This window comes from Ranitomeya imitator, chromosome 3 (assembly GCF_032444005.1).
Source record: "Ranitomeya imitator isolate aRanImi1 chromosome 3, aRanImi1.pri, whole genome shotgun sequence".
Taxonomy (NCBI): domain Eukaryota; kingdom Metazoa; phylum Chordata; class Amphibia; order Anura; family Dendrobatidae; genus Ranitomeya; species Ranitomeya imitator.
The window spans coordinates 525393907-525415529 of NC_091284.1; the positions used below are offsets into that span (position 1 = coordinate 525393907).

General features: G+C 45.9%; 1 protein-coding gene across 2 annotated transcripts in view; it reads right to left on the reverse strand.

Annotated features, from left to right (window-relative positions):
* Window positions 1-20952, reverse strand: part of BBX (BBX high mobility group box domain containing) — a 123829-nt gene extending 102877 nt beyond the window's left edge. The window contains exons 1-2 of one of the 2 annotated variants that reach the window (XM_069757770.1): window positions 20641-20952; window positions 15495-15737 (exon numbers count right to left, since the gene is read on the reverse strand). In XM_069757770.1, the coding sequence (XP_069613871.1) occupies window positions 15495-15737; window positions 20641-20715 (318 nt within the window). In that variant the 5' untranslated portion in view covers window positions 20716-20952. The remainder of the gene's footprint in view (window positions 1-15494; window positions 15738-20640) is intronic. The other variant, XM_069757769.1, reaches the window with a different exon arrangement.
* Window positions 20953-21623: the final 671 nt, after the last annotated feature.

The following is a 21623-nucleotide window of genomic DNA, read 5'->3' on the forward strand; positions in this document are numbered from 1 at the left end:
AGGGTTAGGGCTAGGGTTAGGGCTAGGGTTAGGGCTAGGGTTAGGGCTAGGGTTAGGGCTAGGGTTAGGGCTAGGGTTAGGGTTAGGGCTAGGGTTAGGGCTAGGGTTAGGGCTAGGGTTAGGGCTAGGGCTAGGGTTTGGGCTAGGGTTAGGGCTAGGGTTAGGGTTGGGGCTACAGTTAGGGTTGGGGCTAAAGTTAGGGTTAGGGTTTAGATTACATTTACAGTTGGGAATAGGGTTGGGATTAGGGTTAGGGGTGTGTCAGGGTTAGAGGTGTGGTTAGGGTTACCGTTGGAATTAGGGTTAGGGGTGTGTTTAGATTAGGGTTTCAGTTATAATTGGGGGGTTTCCACTGTTTCGGCACATCAGGGGCTCTCCAAACACGACATGGCGTCCGATCTCAATTCCAGCCAATTCTGCGTTGAAAAAGTAAAACAGTGCTCCTTCCCTTCCGAGCTCTCCTGTGTGCCCAAACAGGGGTTTACCCCAACATATGGGGTATCAGCGTACTCAGGACAAATTGGACAACAACTTTTGTGGACCAATTTCTCCTGTTACCCTTGGGAAAATACAAAACTGGGGGCTAAAAAATAATTTTTGTGGGAAAACAAAAAGATTTTTTATTTTCACGGCTCTGCGTTATAAACTGTAGTGAAACACTTGGGGGTTCAAAGTTCTCACAACACATCTAGATAAGTTCATTGAGGGGTCTAGTTTCCAATATGGGGTCACTTGTGGGGGGTTTCTACTGTTTAGGTACATTAGGGGCTCTGCAAACGCAATGTGACGCCTGCAGACCAATCCATCTAAGTCTGCATTCCAAATGATGCTCCTTCCCTTCCGAGCCCTCCCATGCGCCCAAACGGTGGTTCCCCCCCACATATCGGGTATCAGCGTACTCAGGACAAATTGGACAACAACATTTAGGGTCCAATTTCTCCTGCTAACCTTGGAAAAATACAAAACTGGGGGCTAAAATATAATTTTTGTGGAAAAAAAAATATTTTTTATTTGCATGGCTCTGCGTTATAAACTGTAGTGAAATACTTGGGGGTTCAAAGCTCTTACAACACATCAAGATGAGTTCCTTAGGGGGTCTACTTTCCAAAATGGTGTCACTTTTGGGGGGTTTCTACTGTTTAGGTACATTAGGGGCTCTGCAAACGCAATGTGACGCCTGCAGACCATTCCATCTAAGTCTGCATTCCAAATGGCGCTCCTTCCCTTCCGAACCCTCCCATGCGCCCAAACGGTGGTTCCCCCCCACATATGGGGTATCAGCGTACTCAGGACAAATTGGACAACAACTTTTGGGGTCCAATTTCTCCTGTTACGCTAGGGAAAATACAAAACTGGGGGCTAAAAAATAATTTTTGTGGGAAAAAAATTTTGTTTTATTTTTATGGCTCTGCATTATAAACTTCTGTGAAGCCCTTGGTGGGTCAAAGTGCTCACCACACATCCAGATAAGTTCCTTAGGGGGTCTACTTTCCAAAATGGTGTCACTTGTGGGGGGTTTCAATGTTTAGGCACATCAGTGGCTCTCCAAACGCAACATGGCGTCCCATCTCAATTCCTGTCAATTTTGCATTGAAAAGTCAAATGGCACTCCTTCCCTTCCGAGCTCTCCCATGCGCCCAAACAGTGGTTTACTGCCACATATGGGGTATCAGCGTACTCGGGACAAATTGGACAACAACTTTTGAGGTCCAATTTCTTCTCTTACCCTTGGAAAAATAAAAAATTGGGGGCAAAAATATAATTTTTGTGAAAAAATATGATTTTTTATTTTTACGGTTCTGCATTATAAACTTCTGTGAAGCACTTGGTGGGTCAAAGTGCTCACCACACCTCTAGATAAGTTCCTTAGGGGGTCTACTTTCCAAAATGGTGTCACTTGTGGGGGGTTTCAATGTTTAGGCACATCAGTGGCTCTCCAAACGCAACATGGCGTCCCATCTCAATTTCTGTCAATTTTGCATTGAAAAGTCAAACTGCGCTCCTTCCCTTCCGAGCTCTCCCATGCGCCCAAACAGTGGTTTACTGCCACATATGGGGTATCAGCGTACTCAGGACAAATTGGACAACAAATTTTGAGGTCCAATTTCTCCTGTTACCCTTGGTAAAATAAAACAAATTGGAGCTGAAGTAAATTTTTTGTGTAAAAAAGTTAAATGTTCATTTTTATTTAAACATTCCAAAAATTCCTATTAAACACCTGAAGGGTTAATAAACTTCTTGAATGTGGTTTTGAGCACCTTGAGGGGTGCAGTTTTTAGAATGGTGTCACACTTGGGCATTTTCTATCATATAGACCCCTCAAAATGACTTCAAATGAGACGTGGTCCCTAAAAAAAAATGGTGTTGTAAAAATGAGAAATTGCTGGTCAACTTTTAACCCTTATAACTCCCTAACAAAAAAAAAAATTGGTTCCAAAATTATGCTGATGTAAAGGAGACATGTGGGAAATGTTACTTATTAAGTATTTTGTGTGACATATCTCTGTGATTTAATTGCATAAAAATTCAAAGTTGGAAAATTGCGAAATTTTCAAAATTTTCGCCAAATTTCCGTTTTTTTCACAAATAAACGCAGGTACTATCAAAGAAATTTTACCACTATCATGAAGTACAATATGTCACGAGAAAACAATGTCAGAATCACCAGGATCCGTTGAAGCGTTTCGGAGTTATAACCTCATAAAGGGACAGTGGTCAGAATTGTAAAAATTGGCCTGGTCATTAACGTGCAAACCACCCTTGGGGGTAAAGGGGTTAAGACCAGGGCATACTGGTTATTGCGTTTAAGACCAGGGGATACTGGTCACGTGCCTTTAAGATCAGGGCATACTGGTCATGGCTTTGAAAAACCAGGACGTACTAGTCATGTGCCTTTAAGACCAGGGCCTACTGGTTATAGCGTTTAAGACCAGGGGATACTGGACACATGTCTTTAAGACCAGGGGATACTGGTCACGAGTCTATAAGACCAGGGCATGCTGGTCACGTGCCTTTAAGACCAGGAATACTGGTCATGAAAGGAATGTTGGAACAAGTGCCTTAAAGACCAGCAAAGCTGGTAATGTGCCTTTAAGAACAAGAATGCTGGTCATGCTCCTTTAAGACCAGGGATGCTGGTCATGTGCCTTTAAGACGAGGGCATACTTGCCATGTGCCTTTAAGACCAGTGCCTACTGGCCCTGTGCCTTTAAGACCAGGGCATACTGGCCTGATTAAGTACTAAGGAAAAGGAGACCGGCTTCTGGCAGAGCAGAGAATGCTGGGGATGTGACCCTTTTAAAACTAGGGGACCCTTAAGACCAGGGAATGCTGGTCCTGGGTTTAATAAAAAGGCATGGAAAGCTGGGGATGCACCTATGGGCCCAGCGACTACCGGGCAGAGTATTAAATACCAGGGAATGAGTCACCAGGGAATGAGTCATGAGAGCTTCATTGCTGGGAACTCACAGCTCTCTGTTTGCAAGCCTGCACACTGTACTATACATTCTGTAGTGTGCAGGGGCACCAGAGATTGCAGCCTTAAGTATATAAAAAACAGGGAAAACTAGTCCCTTAATGCTGCCGGGATGCGTGCCGGGGGGGGGGGGGGGGGAGATATTGGTCAGGTTCTGAGTCCCCCGTCTGGAATAGCGCTGACTTCAGCGCTGAAAAACCGCCGGCCGCAGCCCCCTCCAGAAGAAATAGTGACCGCAATGGAGGAGGAAGAAGATGGCCGCCGAGATCTCGTCTGGAACGAGAAGCACCTGAATAGGGGGGCGGAGCCGCTAGAAGGGAGCAAGCGGTGGGCGGGGCTTCCCGGGATGCGGCCTAAACAGGGCAGAAGCCGGGGACTAAATTTATGGCTTCGGCCGGCGCGCACCCGCAGACTGAGGGGAAAAGTGCCGCGAAGCTCTGTGGGGATCCAGTCGCTATGGAGCCCTCCTCTGACCGCCGGAAAACCCAAATCTCACGGAGCACTTAAACCAATATGGAGGGGGTGGCAGATGCTGCAGGTATGAGCTGAGCCCGGGTAGATAGGACGGTGCAGGGTTGGGGAGCCTCCATCCACCATCCCTGCAGAAGAGGGGTGGAGAGGAACCGTCTGCCTTCCATCATCCGCTTTTTCAGTGGTGATGCAGTGGGGGCTGCTCGGACGCCACGCTGGAAGGTGCCTCTGTACAGCCGAGGGTAAAACCTGGTGGACAGGGCTGAATGTCCAGCAATAGACCTGGCTGCAGAAGAGGATACTGAAGGTGAAACTCCAGTGCTCGTCTGATAAGGGAGGGGGGAGATCGGTGCCCTTGAAGGGGCCCGTCGCCCCTAAAATCAGCTCAGGCAGTGGCTTCCCACGTCGCAGGAGAGGATACGGAGAGGTGAAACTCCCGTGCTCGCCTGTTGATGGTTCTAGGAGATCGGAACATGAAAGAATCCGTCGCCCCATTCGACCGTAGAAAAAGTAAAAAACGGTAAAAAAAGAGTTCTTTGGGTCTGAATAGCAGACCCGTCCGTGTGCCTCCTACGGACACTAAGCAAGAACTGGTTAGCTGGGAGCCAGCAGGAGGATGTATACTGCAGGGGAGGAGCTAACTTTTTCTTTGTATTACTTAGTGTCAGCCTCCTGGTGGCAGCAGCATACACCCATGGTCTGTGTCCCCCTATGAGGCGAAGGAGAAAATGGGTGACGCTCTGCTGCCATGTGTACTGGACACTAAACTTAAAGGGGATCTCTAGGAATAGGAAAAAAAAAAAAAAAAAAAGTCATTATAAATACATTTTAATAGCAAATCACAATTGTTTTCGTCCAGAGAGGTAATCACTATAGAATAAAATGGCGGCTGTCCTGTTACACGGAGAGAATCCTGTCCTGGAATATTAGGAGAGGTGACTGAGCACGTGCCTTAGGAAATGCTCCCCTAATACGGCGATACCAAATATGTGTATGCTTGATTTTTTTAATTTTTTTTTTATTTTGAATGGAACAAAAGGAGGGCGATTTGAACTTTTAGATTTTTTTTAATTTTTAAAAACTTTTTTTTTTCTTTTGGCAGGCTTCAATAGTCTCTATGGGAGACGAGAAGCTGCCATAATTTAATCAGCTCTGCTACATGCTGGCGATTATCAGATCGCATGTATGTAGCAGAATTGCTCACTTGCTCATTGCAATCCGGCAGTGACAACTATAGAGGTCTGCTGGAGACCTTTGGTTGTCATGCCAACCCATCGGTGACCCGCGATCAAGTGAAGGGGTCACCGATAGTCAGGATTTCCGGCGCTCTTGCCGGAATCGCATGTTAAATGCTGCTGTCAGAGATTGACAGCGGTATTTAACTACGGTAGTTAAAAGCCGTGGGAGGATCGCAATTCCACCCGTGGCTGTTAAAGGCACATGCCAGCTGTTCAAGGGAGGGAGTCCGACATCGGCGTACTTTTACGCCCGATGTCGGGAAGGGGTTAAAAGAGGTTTGTCAGCACAGAATGACTGTTCAAACAAAGTCCCACTGCTTGGTACTTAATGGTGGGGCCAATCTACTATATAATTGTCTAAGGGTCACTTCCGTCTGTCTGTCTGTCACGTATATATTCATTGGTCGCGGCCTCTGTCTGTCATGGAAATCAAAGTCACTGATTGATAGGTCGTGGCAAAACAGCCATGACCAGTGACGGGCACAGTCCGGCGGCAAAATGGCCGCTCCTCCCTCCCCGCAGTCAGTGCCAGCTCCATAATCCCCTCCAGTCAGCGCTCACACAGTGTTAATGGCAGCGTTGACCGCGGTGTAACGCAATCGGTTAACGCTGCTATTAACCCTGTGTGACCAACTTTTTACTATTCATGCTGCCTATGCAGCATCAATAGTAAAAAGATCTAATGTTAAATATAATTAAAAAAAAATAAAAAATAGTTACATACTCACCGGCCTACGGCGCCCCGGATCAGGAACAGGCCTTTCCCGCTCCTCGCGACGCCCCGGTGACTGCTCCATGCATTGCAGTCTCACGAGATGATGACGTAGCGAGACTGCAATGCACTCTTCAGACCAGAGCACGCGAGGAGCGTCGGTATCCGCTTCGATCCAGGGGCCAACGGAAGGTGAGTATATAACTATATTTTTATTTTAACCCCTTCATAACCCAGCCTATTTTGACCTTAAAGACCTGGCCAGTCTCCAGGGACCAGTGTCCCTTTATGAGGTAATAACTCAGGAACGCTTCAACGAATCCTAGCGGTTCTGAGATTGTTTTTTCGTGACATATTAGGCTTCATGTTAGTGGTAAATTTAGGTCGATAATTTTTATTTGTGAAAAAAATGGAAATTTGGCTAAAATTTTGAAAATTTTGCAATTTTCAAAATTTTGAATTTTTATTCTGTTAAACGAGAGAGTTATGTGACACAAAGTAGTTAATAAATAACATTTCCCACATGTCTGCTTTACATCAGCACAATTTTGGAACCAAATTTTTTTTTTGCTAGGAAGTTATAAGGGTTAAAATTTGACCCGCGATTTCTCATTTTTACAGCAAAATTTACAAAACCATTTTTTTTTTTTTAGGGACCACCTCACATTTGAAATCAGTTTGAGGGGTCTATATGGCTGAAAATACCCAAAAGTGACACCATTCTAAAAACTGCACCCCTCAAGACCACATTCAAGAAGTTTATTAACCCTTCAGGTGCTTCACAGCAGCAAAAGCAACATGGAAGGAAAAAAATGAACATTTAACTTTTTAGTCACAAAAATGATGTTTTAGCAACAATTTTTTTATTTTCCCAATGGTAAAAGGAGAAACTGGACACCAAAAGTTATTGTACAATTTGTCCTGCGTACACCGATACCCCATGCGGGTAATGTGGGGGGTAAACCACTGTTTGGGCACATGGTAAGGCTCGGAAGGGAAGGAGCGCCATTTGACTTTTTGAATGAAAAATTGGCTCCAATCTTTAGCGGACACCATGTTGCGTTTGGAGAGCCCCTGTGTGCCTAAACATTGGAGCTCCCCCCCACAAGTGACCCCATTTTGGAAACTAGACCTCCCAAGGAACTAATCTAGATGTGCAGTGACCACTTTAAACCCTCAAGTGCTTCACAGAAGTTTATAACGCAGAGCCGTGAAAATAAAAAATCATTTTTCTTTCCTCAAAAATGTGCCGATGTTTGCATCGCTGCAGTCCGCGTCTTCGGGTCCGTCACTCAATGACGGCACATCCCTAGCGCACGGCCATTGTGGGCGTGCGCAAGTGATGCGTCCGACATTGCTGTCAATGGCGGCCGTAACGGACTATGTTACACCGCGTTTATGCCGCGGTGTAACGTAGTTCGTCTAACGGACTGCTTAGACGCAGTGTGAACCAACCCTAACCCTAGTGGGGCAAAGAAAAACAAAAAAAAAAAATTATTTATTTTATTTTATTATTGTCCCTACCTATGGGGGTGATAAAGGGGGGGTTTATTTATTTTTTTTTTTTATTTTGATCGCTGTGATGAACCGATCACAGCGATCAAAATGTACCTGTAACGAATCTGCCGGCTGGCAGATTCGGCGAGCGCACTGCGCATGCGCCCGCCATTTTGGAAGATGGCGGCGCCCATCGAACAGACGGACAGACACCGGGAGGACGGACGGACACAGGTCGGTAAGCATTTTGGGAGCAGACAGGAGGACGGAGGGGAGCGGGGGAGACTATATGACAGGACGGAGGACCGGAGGGGAGGAGATCGGTGGGGGGGGGGGGGGGGGGGTCAGATCGCGATCTCCAGCCATGGCCGATGCCATTGAAGCCACCCCCCTGGGCTAAAGTACAACTCCCCCTGTCTCTGCAGGCCGGGTGAAATTACAATTGACCCTTTCACCTGGCCTACAGGAGCGCGATCCGACCATGACGCATATGCTGCGTCACAGGTCGGATTGGCACAGGTTTTCATGACGCATACGGTGCGTCAAAGGTCGGGAAGGGGTTAATTTTTTTTTTTTTTTTTAGGGATATGGTGCCCACATTGCTATATACTATGTGGGCTGTGCAATATACAGTACTGCGCGGGCTGTGCAATGTACAGTACTGCGCGGGCTGTGCAATGTACAGTACTGCGCGGGCTGTGCAATGTACAGTACTGCGCGGGCTGTGCAATGTACAGTACTGCGCGGGCTGTGCAATGTACAGTACTGCGCGGGCTGTGCAATGTACAGTACTGCGCGGGCTGTGCAATGTACTGCGCGGGCTGTGCAATGTACTGCGCGGGCTGTGCAATGTACTGCGCGGGCTGTGCAATGTACTGCGCGGGCTGTGCAATGTACTGCGCGGGCTGTGCAATGTACTGCGTGGGCTGTGCTATATACTACGTGGGCTGTCATAAACTACGTAGCTGTGCTATATACTAAGTGGCCGGCCGCGAACAATCAGCGACAAGTGCAGTCTGGCCGCGAATTGGCGCGGGATTTGAACCACGCTTCGCTAACTGGTCGCGCCCGGCCGAATCCTGTGTATTCAATGTATTATTCTAAAATCTTCATAAATAAACTACATACATATCCTAGAATACCCGATGCGTTAGAATCTGGCTACCATCTAGTGATTTATATACACCTTACCACCTGCTTGCTTTCCCTTAAGCCAAACTACCGACTCCGATTGACTCCTCAAATTTCCTGGCTCCGACTCCCCAGCACTGCCTCAATACTGAAAGTGCAGCACAGATTCATCTCAACTAAAAGCGGAGATCCTTAGATCAGGAACAGAAGACATTTATAAGACATTTGAGAACTTTCCCAAATTCTTATGGAAACATTTACAGCACATCCTGCACTGTGCTACTGTACCCAATTTATTATATGTTTTAGGAGTCTGACCATTTTATACCGACTCCATCAAAATCAACACTGACTCCAAAGCCCTGCTCTAAAGGGAAGGTATCACCTATAAGTTAAACCACATACTAATACTGTACATAGTCCTTCCGGTAATCTGTTTTTATTTTTTGTATGTAGATTTTTTTTCTTCGATCCTTGATTACAGGGGCAGCCATTTTCTGCTAACAGCATTTGGAAATATGCTTTATAGCAAGCACACAAGCCCCAGACAATAAGGCCACGTTCACCTGTTTTGTATCTGTAAGCTAAAACCAGGATTGGCTGATAAATATAAATACAGACGTGTTTCTATTATACTTTCCCTCTGATTGTTCCACTACTGGCTTTGGCTTACATATAGTGATGTAATAAATGAGAAGTTGATTATGAGGCTCCATGGCCAGAGTGTAACATGCAAAATGTCAGGATTATCATTGTATATAGTAGTTCGAAGAAAAAAAAAAAATTTAATAATAATATATAATAATAATAATAATAATATATACTCGAGTATAAGCCGACCCGAGTATAAGCCGACCCCCCTAATTTTTCCACAAAAAACTGGGAAACTTATTAACTCGAGTATAAGCCTAGGGTAGAAAATGCAGCAGCTACCGGTGAATTTCAAAAATAAAAATAGATGCTCCATACCGTTCATTATTGCCCCATAGATGCTCCATATACAACTGTGCTATATAGAATGCTCTGCACCGTTGATTATGGCCCCATAGATGCTCCTTATAATGCTGTGCCATATATGCTCTGCACCTTTGATTATGGCCCCATAGATGCTCCTTATAATGCTGTGCCATATATGCTCTGCACCTTTGATTATGGCCCCATAGATGCTCCTTATAATGCTGTGCCATATATGCTCTGCACCTTTGATTATGGCCCCATAGATGCCCCTTATAATGCTGTGCCATATATGCTCTGCACCTTTGATTATGGCCCCATAGATGCTCCTTATAATGCTGTGCCATATATGCTCTGCACCTTTGATTATGGCCCCATAGATGCTCCTTATAAAGCTGTGCCATATAGAATGCAGCTGCAATAAAAAAAAAAAAAAAAAAAAATCACATACTCACCTCTCTTCTCAGGACGTCGGCGCTTTCAATAATTACCTGCTCCTCTGCGGCTCCGTCTCCAGCACTGACGCTCAGCAGAGGGCGCGCACTGACTATGTCAAAGCGCCCTCTAACCTGAGCGTCACTGCTAGAGGACGCTGCAGACGGAGCCGCACCGGAGCGAGGAGCAGGTAATTATAGCGCTGCGCTCCCCTTACCTGCTGCGGCGCGGTCCCTGCAGTCCCTGGCTTCTCCGGCGCTGCAGCTTCTTCCTGTAATTGAGCGGTCACATGGCACCGATCATTTACAGCAATGAATATGCGGCTCCTCCCCTATGGGGGTGGAGCCGCCTATTCATTTCTGTAATGAGCGGTGCCATGTGACCACTCAGTACAGGAAGAATCTGCAGCGCCGGAGAAGCCAGGGACTGCAGGGACCGCGCCGCAGCAGGTAAGTATGACTACACAGCCCCCGCTCTCCCTCCCCTGCCGACACCCGGGTATATGACTCGAGTATAAGCCGAGAGGGGGACTTTCAGCCCAAAAAAAATGGGCTGAAAATCTCGGCTTATACTCAAGTATATACGGTATATATATCTCAAAAAAATAAAGGGAACACTTAAACAACAGAATATAACTCCAAGTAAGTCAAACTTCTGTAAAATCAAGCTGTGCACTTAGGAAGCAACACTGACAATCGATTTCACATGCTGTTGTGCAAATGGAATAGACAACAGGTGGAAATTATTGGCAATTATCAAGACACACTCAATAAAGGAGTGGTCCTGCAGGTGGGGACAACAGACCACATTTCAGTACCAATGCTTTCTGGCTGATGTTTTGGTTACTTTTGAATGTTGGTTGTGTTTTCACACTCGTGGTAGCACGAGACGGACTCTACAACTCACACAAGTGGCTCAGGTAGTGCAGCTCATCCAGGATGGCACATCAATGCGAGCTGTGGTGAGATGGTTTGCTGTGTCTGTCAGCGTAGTGTCCAGAGGCTGGAGGCGCTACCAGGAGACAGGCCAGTACACCAAGAGACGTGGAGGGGGCCGTAGGAGGGCAACAACCCAGGAGCAGGAACGCTACCTCAGCCACCCGAGGAGGAACAGAAGGAGCACTGCCAGAGCCCTGCAAAATGACCTCCAGCAGGCCACAAATTTGAATGTGTCTGCACAAATGGTTAGAAACCGACTCCATGAGGATGGTCTGAGTGCCCAACGTCCACAGATGGGGGTTGTGCTCACAGCCCAACACCGTGCAGGACGCTTGGCATTTGTCACAGAACACCAGGATTGGCAAATTCGCCACTGGCGCCCTGTGCTCTTCACAGATGAAAGCAGGTTCACACATTTGACAGACGAGACAGTCTGGAGACACCATGGACTGCGATCTGCTGCCTACAACATCCTTCAGCATGACCGGTTTGGCAGTGGGTCAGTAATGGTGTGGGGTGGCATTCCTTTGGAGGGCGGCACAGCCTCCATGTGCTCGCGAGAGGTAGCCTGACTGCCATTAGGTACTGAGATGTGATCCTCAGACCCCTTGTGAGACCATATGCTGGTACGGTTGGCCCTGGGTTCCTCCTAATGCAGGAGAATGCCAGACCTCATGTGGCTGGAGAGTTTCAGCAGTTCCTGCAAGATGAAGGCATTGAAGCTATGGACTGGCCCGCCCATTCCCCAGACCGGAATCCGATTGAACACATCTGGGACATCATGTCTCGCACCATCCACCAACGTCACGTTGCACCAGATACTGTCCAGGAGTTGGCGGATGCTTTAGTCCAGGTCTGGGAGGAGACCATCCGCCGCCACATCAGGAGCATGCCCAGGCGTTGTAGGGAGATGATACAGGCACGTGGAGGCCACACACACTACTGAGCATCATTTCCTTGTATTGAAGCATTTCCACTGAAGTTGGATCAGCCTGCAACTTCATTTTCCACTTTGATTTTGAGCATCATTCCAACTCTAAACCTCTGTGGGATATTAGTTGTGATTTATGTTGATCATTTTTAGGTTTTATTGTTCTCAACACATTCCACTATGTAATGAATAAAGATTTACAACCGGAATAAAGTTAGGGCCAGAAATATTTGGACAGTGACACAATTTTCGCGAGTTGGGCTCTGCATGCCACCACATTGGATTTGAAATGAAACCTCTACAACAGAATTCAAGTGCAGATTGTAACGTTTAATTTGAAGGGTTGTACAAAAATATCTGATAGAAAATGTAGGAATTGTACATATTTCTTTACAAACACTACACATTTTAGGAGGTCAAAAGTAATTGGACAAATAAACATAACCCAAACAAAATATTTTTATTTTCAATATTTTGTTGCAAATCCTTTGGAGGCAATCACTGCCTTAAGTCTGGAACCCATGGACATCACTGAACGCTGGGTTTCCTCCTTCTTAATGCTTTGCCAGGCCTTTACAGCCGCAGCCTTCAGGTCTTGCTTGTTTGTGGGTCTTTCCGTCTTAAGTCTGGATTTGAGCAAGTGAAATGCATGCTCAATTGGGTTTAGATCTGGAGATTGACTTGGCCATTGCAGAATGTGCCACTTTTTGGCACTCATGAACTCCTGGGTAGCTTTGGCTGTATGCTTGGGGTCATTGTCCATCTGTACTATGAAGCGCCGTCCAATCAACTTTGCAGCATTTGGCTGAATCTGGGCTGAAAGTATATCCCAGAACACTTCAGAATTCATCCGGCTACTCTTGTCTGCTCTTATGTCATCAATAAACACAAGTGACCCAGTGCCATTGAAAGCCATGCATGCCCATGCCATCACGTTGCCTCCACCATGTTTTACAGAGGATGTGGTGTGCCTTGGATCATGTGCCGTTCCCTTTCTTCTCCAAACTTTTTTCTTCCCATCATTCTGGTACAGGTTGATCTTTGTCTCATCTGTCCATAGAATACTTTTCCAGAACTGAGCTGGCTTCTTGAGGTGTTTTTCTGCAAATTTAACTCTGGCCTGTCTATTTTTGGTATTGATGAATGGTTTGCATCTAGATGTGAACCCTTTGTATTTACTGTCATGGAGTCTTCACTTTACTGTTGACTTAGAGACAGATACACCTACTTCACTGAGAGTGTTCTGGACTTCAGTTGATGTTGTGAATGGGTTCTTCTTCACCAAATTAAGTATGCGGCGATCATCCACCACTGTTGTCATCCGTGGACGCCCAGGCCTTTTTGAGTTCCCAAGCTCACCAGTCAATTCCTTTTTTCTCAGAATGTACCCAACTGTTGATTTTGCTACTCCAAGCATGTCTGCTATCTCTCTGATGGATTTTTTCTTTTTTTTCAGCCTCAGGATGTTCTGCTTCACCTCAATTGAGAGTTCCTTTGACCGCATGTTGTCTGCTCACAGCAACAGCTTCCAAATGCAAAACCACACACCTGGAATCCACCCCTGACCTTTTAACTACTTCATTGATTACAGGTTAACGAGGGAGACGCCTTCAGAGTTAATTGCAGCCCTTAGAGTCCATTGTCCAATTACTTTTGGTCCCTTGAAAAAGAGGACGCTATGCATTACAGAGCTATGATTCCTAAACCCTTTCTCCGATTTGGATGTGGAAACTATCATATTGCAGCTGGGAGTGTGCACTTTCAGCCCATATTATATATATAATTGTATTTCTGAACATGTTTTTGTAAACAGCTAAAATAACAAAACTTGTGTCACTGTCCAAATATTTCTGGCCCTAACTGTATTTCATTCAGTGATTTCTAGGATGTGGGATTTTAGTGTTCCCTTTATTTTTTTGAGCTGTACATATATATATATATATATATATATATAGTTTTTTTTAAACTTGATTTAAACAAGCTTTTACAAGTGTTCCCTTTAAGCCCGCATTCTGAGTTACTCCCAAAATATTCAGTAAATGAGCAGACCCATAAAAATATTTAAAATATAAAATTAACTAAAAACATTTTGACATTTTCTCTAATGCCCTTAACGTCAATGACGGAGACAATGCAGTAAGAGGGTTTGTCTTTTGTGGGACGAGTTGTAGTTTAAACTATCATCTAGTTTAACAAAACCATAACACAAGGATACCTAAAATATACCTTTTAATGAAAAAGTCTTAAAAAAACATGTTCCAAGTTGTGGACAAGATAAAAATGTCAAAATAAGGGACAGAGAAGGTATGGGTATAGAAAGGTATATACAATGTATTCTAATACGACCTTGCAGGTCCACTATACTAACTCCTGCCTGTCAGTGGAGGTTGGCACCCTAAGTTTCTGTGGCAGGTGCCCCCACTCCTCAACAACTTGGAACATGTTTTTTTAAGACTTTTTCATGAAAAGTTATATTTTAGGGATCCTTGTTTTATGGTTTTGTTTGTGTCTAGGATCCTGTCTTATTGTTTCTTTCATCATCTAGTTTAACATATAATGTATTGGGGAAAAAAAATCCAAATGCGGTTACATAGTAAAAAAAAAAAAAATCCACCATTGTTTTTTTGATTTTTATTCAGCGTTCATTGTGCGGTAAAATACAACCAGAAAACATGATTCTCCATGTTACGATTGTGGCATTTATGGCACTACCAAACTTGTGTATTTATTTTATTTACGTGGTAGAAAAATATGAAAATAAATGGTAAAAAAATATAAAAAATTGGTATGTGTCATCATTTTTCAAGATGCGCAACTTTCATTTTTCCATAAGAGGGATTTTTTGTGTGCTGAGCTATCGTTTTACCTTTATTTATCTTGGGGAACATTTGATGCTTTTTTTTTTTTTTTTGCTGTATAGCGTTTAACATACAGATTTCATTTTAAATTTTGATAAGACTTTTAGAATAAATATATACGGTATATATTTTTTCATGCCTTTATTTTTAATGGGGGAATAGGGAAGTATTTTGAGTGTAATATTTTTATTGTTTAATATATCTATGTATTTTTTTTTTAAATGCACTTGGGTTTCTCATGCGCACCTACATGGCAGCGATGAGGGCCTCCAGCAGCCATGAGGGCCTTTACCATGGCACACCAGCAGCACCCTGACAATGCACTGCGCCGTGAATGCCAATGTCAGGGACTGAGCACAGTAATGCCGGTAGCTTTGGTCTCTGCTGCTACAGGCAGATGCTGGCTGTTGCCCATGGCAGATATGCTATCACTGCATGACAAATCACCTGTTCGATACCTTGACAGTGCCAATAGAATGCCAAGAGACACATGGCAGATGCCAAGTTTAATGCAGTACACAGAATAAGTTAGTCCATGGATCATACCATCTATTTCACATAGGGGTCAACAGAACCTATTTAAGAAAAATATGTGAGCAGAATTTATATTTATATGAGAAAGTTCTATAATTCCCTATCCTATAAACAAAAAACTCGCACTACCCCTTTAAGTAATACACGTAATAAAAGCCAGTAGAGCAAAAAGGACTTCCAAAGAAAAGTCTTCTCCTGCTTTTCAAAGGATCCAGATCCCTTTAGTTTGAAGACGTACACTCATTGCAGGTAATAGAGGAACGGATTAATGGAAGAAACAAGACTGATATTAAACCATACATACAAATCTGTTAACAAACCTCCTTTGCCATGTCGGTGTACTTCTGCTTCTCATGAGGGTCCAGATATGCCCACCAATCTGCCAATATTTTTGTAGCACCGCGGTTATCCAGACGAGGATGCTCTTGGCGTACAAGAGAACGGTGACGCTTACAGAACAAAAGGAACGCATTCATGGGTCTCCGGGCTCGCTGTTCAGGTGATTCGCTGTCTTCTGCTTCATCCACCTCATGTTCTAGTCCATCAGTGTCTAGGAGCTGAACCTGCAGGAACATGATGCAAAACATTATAGTAATGCATAGTATATGTAGGTAATAGATGAGAAGTCTGTGGGTATGTGTTATATCTATGAATTATGCTTAGAATCTCATAGGTTGAAAAAATAAAGACATAGGCTCATCAAGTCCAACATTTCTTGACCTATAGATCAAATGGAAATACTATTTAGATGTAGACTGCAAAATATGTAGAGGCTGCTATGGCCCAATGTATGTACAAGTATTCGTTTGATACACATTGATAGCACGCCGTTCTCTTGGTGCCTACGTTGATAGCACGCCGTTCTCTTGGTGCCTACGTTTGCTTAGGACAGGGCCTAGTGATTCATGTGAGGAAAGCTGTAGTAATGTGTACGAGTACGAATTCACGAGGAACGGGACACCCCTAATCACAGACTCATTATGGCAAGAATTTATCTAAAGGTACCGTCACACTTAGCGACGCTGCAGCGATACCGACAACGATCCGGATCGCTGCAGCGTCGCTTTTTGGTCGCTGGAGAGCTGTCACACAGACAGCTCTCCAGCGACCAACGATGCCGGTAACCAGGGTAAACATCGGGTAACTAAGCGCAGGGCCGCGCTTAGTAACCCGATGTTTACCCTGGTTACCATCCTAAAAGTAAAAAAAAAAAAAAACACTACATACTTGCCTACAGCCGTCTGTCCTCCAGCGCTGTGCTCTGCACTCCTCCTGTACTGGCTGTGAGCACAGCAGCCGGAAAGCAGAGCGGTGACGTCACCGCTCTGCTTTCCGGCTGACCGACGCTCACAGCCAGTGCAGGAGGAGTGCAGAGCACAGCGCTGGAGGACAGACGGCTGTAGGTAATTATGTAGTGTTTTTTTTTTTTTTACTTTTAGGATGGTAACCAGGGTAAACATCGGGTTACTAAGCGCGGCCCTGCGCTTAGTTACCCGATGTTTACCCTGGTTACCAGTGAAGACATCGCTGAATCGGTGTCACACACGCCGATTCAGCGATGTCTGCGGGGAGTCCAGCGACCAAATAAAGTTCTGGACTTTCTTCCCCGACCAGCGACAGCACAGCAGGGGCCTGATCGCTGCTGCCTGTCACACTGGACGAGATCGCTAGCCAGGACGCTGCAACGTCACGGATCGCTAGCGATATCGTCTAGTGTGACGGTACCTTAAGGGAAAGTGGAATTACCTGAATTAGGATGCTTGCTGGAGGAAATAATGTGGCTGCATGTCAGCACCTATATTAGGCCATCTAATACTGCTTGGTCAGTATTTTACCTCAGTATTTATAAGCCAAAACCAGGAGTGGAACAATCAGAGCAAAAGTCTAATAGAAACATATCACCACTTCTGTATATTTAAAGAACTCCTGGTTTTGGCTTACAGATACTGAGGTAAAATACTGAATGTGTAAATAAGGCTTGAAGCCGGAGTCACACTACCGTATAACGCGGCCGAGTGCTATGAGATAAAACATCACAGTGTTATACCATGGGGCAGCTCAAATCTGATATTTTAACGCTGATTCGGCATGAGAGAACAATCACACCCATACAAGTCTATGGGTGCATGTGAAATATCGCACTGCACTCGGATGTTATCCCAGTGCAGTCACATATACGGCGAGTCAGGCCATGGAGGAGATGGAGAAATTACTTTCTCTGTCTCCTCCGCACCTGTGTTCTGATTCCCTCATGTGAAAGAATAGAAGCACAGAGCACGGACACTTGGGTCCCACTCGTAGCAGATGAGGGTTATTAGCAGATCGCATCCGATGCTCTCACATCCGGTGCCATGCGCTGGTGTGACTCCACCCTGAGGGCTCATACTCACCTGCGAGAAACTCGGGTGAGTCTCGCACGTCAATACCTGGCACTCAGATCGGAGCGTGCGGCCGCATAGGAATACATGCAGCCGCTCGCTCCGCTCCCGAGTGCCGGGTATTGACGTGCGAGACTCACCCGAGTTTCTCACACGTGAGTATGAGCCCTTAGGATGAGGCCATGTTCCCTCAGTGAGTGGTGAGTTTTTGATGTTGCAGATCTACTGCTACATTTCTGCACGTATTATGTAAATTCAGTTATTTGTGGGGGGAGTTCACTGCGTTTTTGACACTGCTACTTTTGTCTCTTTGTAATGTAATGTTTTACATAAAGCTGATATGTTTTTGATACTTCCTGGTATTTGGCTTTGACAAAGCTTTATTGATACAATCATGTGAGGATTACATGCGTTTTTTGGACACAATGAAAACTCACTTTCCGCATCTAAAGTAATTCTATGGGGAAAATTTGCACAAAAAAACTCAGCGTACCGCAAAGAGAAATTGACACGCGCTCCGCAGGTCAGTTTACTCTGAGCAAAAAAAAAAAATCCCATCCACTGGAACTGTAAGACGCTGTGGGTTTTGTGCAGCAAAATAAAATACAGAGTTAAACACTCATTGTGGGAACTATCATTTGCTGTATTTTATAAGCTGGCTTGCTGTGAGTAACATACCGTAGCTATAATTTTCGACAAACTAATAAAAAATGTAAAGAGTTTTTTTCAATGCGCAAAGTGTTTCTATCCACTTAGTAGAGTGACAATACACCAAACTTGTATGACTTTAGAAAAATAAAATAAAATATTGCATCCATTAATGTGTCCTAATTAGTGAACAGCGAATGTGCTGGGATAAGGTGTTATCTAAGCATGCTCGGGTGCTAACAGTGACTTCGACATGCTCGAATAATATGTTCAAGTCCCTGCGGCGTGTCTCTCAGCTGCTCGACAGCAACACATGCAGGGATTGCCTAACAAACAGGCTGTCGAACAGATGTGGGGACTCGAACATATTATTGTCAGCACCTGAGCCTGACACCTCAGGCTACTTTCACACTTGCGTAGTTTTAGATCCGTCACAATGCATCGTTTTGGGGAAAAAAAACACATCCTGCAAATGTGCCCGCAGGATACATTTTTTTCCCATAGACTTGTATTGCCGACAGACCGCGATATATGGCCATACGTCGCGTCCGTCGTGCACTGGATGCGTTGTGTTTTGGCGGACCATCGTCACGAAAAAAAACGTTCAATGTAACTTTTTTCGTATGTCGGATCCGCCATTTCCCACCTCATATGCGCGGCCAGAACTCCGCCCACTCCTCCCCCGAATTTGCACAACGTCCGTCGGTACGTCGCGCCGAAGCTTTGCGACGGCCGCGTACCAACGCAAGTGTGAAAGAGGCCTTATCCGAGCACATTCCCTCACCTAAAGTCTCACTCCTGTCTGTTAACCTCATCTGCAATCATTTATTATGTGTCACAGCAAGATTAGACATTATGTGGTGTAAAATGCACCAGAACACAGGCCCATGTTGACAAATGTGGGGGTCCCGGACTCATCGAATTCATGTGAACTGGACTTGGGAGCACCCCAGAACAGCGAGAGGTCCAAGTGTCGCAGAGTTTATACGCCCAAAAATGTCTGGGTGCAGGATCGCAGCCGTGTAGGTCTCTCTGAAACGCTGCGATGTTTCAGAGAAAATAGTTTGAAAAGCTGTGTGTGTCCGTAAGGAGAGACCTGTCAATCAACCGAAACAGTGCTGGGAGGATCCATTCTGGGACCACCAGCAGTGGACTAGTCACGTCTCTCCCTATAGTCCACAGCCGACTTTTTGACCTATTTTTTCCCTGAAACACTGAGCATTTTAGAGTAAGGGTCCATTTAGTCGCACGAATGACCATCAATATGTAAACCTTCGCCAGTCATTACATAGCCCGCTTACACCCGCCGACCGCAGTAATCTGTGGTAGATCGCTCAGTGGGCAAAGGCTGCCATGGCTCTCGGCAGCACAAGTTCTGGTTACACAGAAAGATGACCCGCCAAAAATGACGATCTCTTGTGACAACCACTTCACCCCTGCCACAGAGCGTTTAGTTGATTTATTGGGTGATCGGCAACCTGTTTACACAGCAAGGTAATCGTGGAACGAGCGTTTCTAAGGGTTTGCGCACACGCTGCGGATTACTCTGCAGATTTGTGTTATCTGCATAAAGAATTGACATGCTGCGGAATAAACAACACTACGTTTCCAACGCTTTTTTTCCGCAGCATGTTATTTGGTTTTCCATAGGTTTACATGGTACCGTACACTGCATGGAAAACTGCTGCGAATGTGCAGAGGCCAATCCACTGCGGATCCGAAAGGCTCAGATTCACGCTGCGGTGGCTCGGGCACCATGGATCTAATGACAGATCCCGTCATAGATCACAATATATTCTGGCTTTTGTTGAAAGAAAAGTTTCTAACTAACATAAAATCAGACAGTCAGAGCGCGACTACCGGCCCGCCAGGAAAAGGCGATGCCAAAGAATCCGAAAACTAGGAACAAATACTAAGCAATGTGTTTTCCAATGCGATCAATCCTTCGGCCCTGCTGTGTGCCCACCTGTGACCACCAGCACTACAGTCGGGCTCTGTGCCCCCATCATGATCCTCCTGGACACAGCCACCATCTATGCCTCTGAGGCCGGGACAGTGATGCTGGAAGCCTCCATTAGCTCTGGCACACTGGCAGCAGTATTCCAGCAGCACCGTGCTTTCCCACTGGCCACATGCTGACGAGCTGGCAGGGATTGTGCGCCCTTATGGCTGCCCCCGGCTCGGGCCTAAGTGGTGGCACCGGGATCAGCTGTGTGCACGGCCGAGCTCAGGACAAGTTGGCAGGCAGGAGCAGACATGAGAAAGTTTGCACCGTGCAGTGCAGGAGCTGGCGGCAGCACACATCTCTGCTGTGATGCTCCGGGTGCAGGGATCATGGTGCCAGCAGCTGTGTACAGTGATTGCCAGTGAGCGCCCCTTCTGCCCTCCGTCTCATCTCCTGCCTGTGCCCCCTGCTCTCACTCCTCTTCCCCCGGCTTACCGGGACACGAGATCTGATGTCCGCCGGACAGTTCTCACACAAGTACCGTCCGGGCTCCGGTAAAGGCTCCGCCATTTTCCGCTGCCCTGGAGATGACGCACGGCGACATCAGCACGCTGCGACCGATAGACGGCGAGAGAGAGGGGCCAAACGCGATGGAGCCGAGAGCTGGGGTCCGAGCTGAGGGGTGGCACTGGCTGCCGCTGATACACACCGTGCCCGGACCTGAGGACACTTACTACAGAGCGGTGTGATCAAACCACGGGTGACATGGCCGTGGGAACCATCCTCCCGGAACAGCTCGTCCTGGTCACATGGCCGGGGGTCTCTTATACTGCCCACAGACGTGATACACCCAGTGCCAGTCATAACCTGTGCCAGTACTGCCTATAGAAGTGATACACCAGAATGCCAATACTAACCACAGAAGTTATACAGCCCTGTGCCAGTAATAACCTGTGCCAGTACTGCCCATAGACGTGAATACACCCCAGTGCCAGTCATAACCTGTGCCAGTATTGCCTATAGAAGTGATACAGCCCAGTGCCAGTCATAACCTGTGCCAGTACTGCTCATAGAAGTGATACACCCCAGAGCCAGTCATATACTGCCCATAGTAGTGAATACACCCCAGTGCCAGTCATAACCTGTGCCAGTATTGCCTATAGAAGTGATACAGCTCAGTGCCAGTCATAACCTGTGCCAGTATTGCCCATAGAAGTGATACACCCCAGAGCCAGTCATAACCTGTGCCAGTACTGCCCATAGAAGTGATACACCCCAGTGCCAGTTATAACCTGTGCCAGTATTGCCCATAGAAGTGATACATAACCTGTGCCAGTACTGCCTATAGAAGTGATACACCCCAGAGCCAGTCATATACTGCCCATAGAAGTGATACACCCCAATGCCAGTCATAGGCTGTGCCAGTACTGCCCACAGAAGTGATACACCCCAGTGCCAGTCATATACTGCCCATAGAA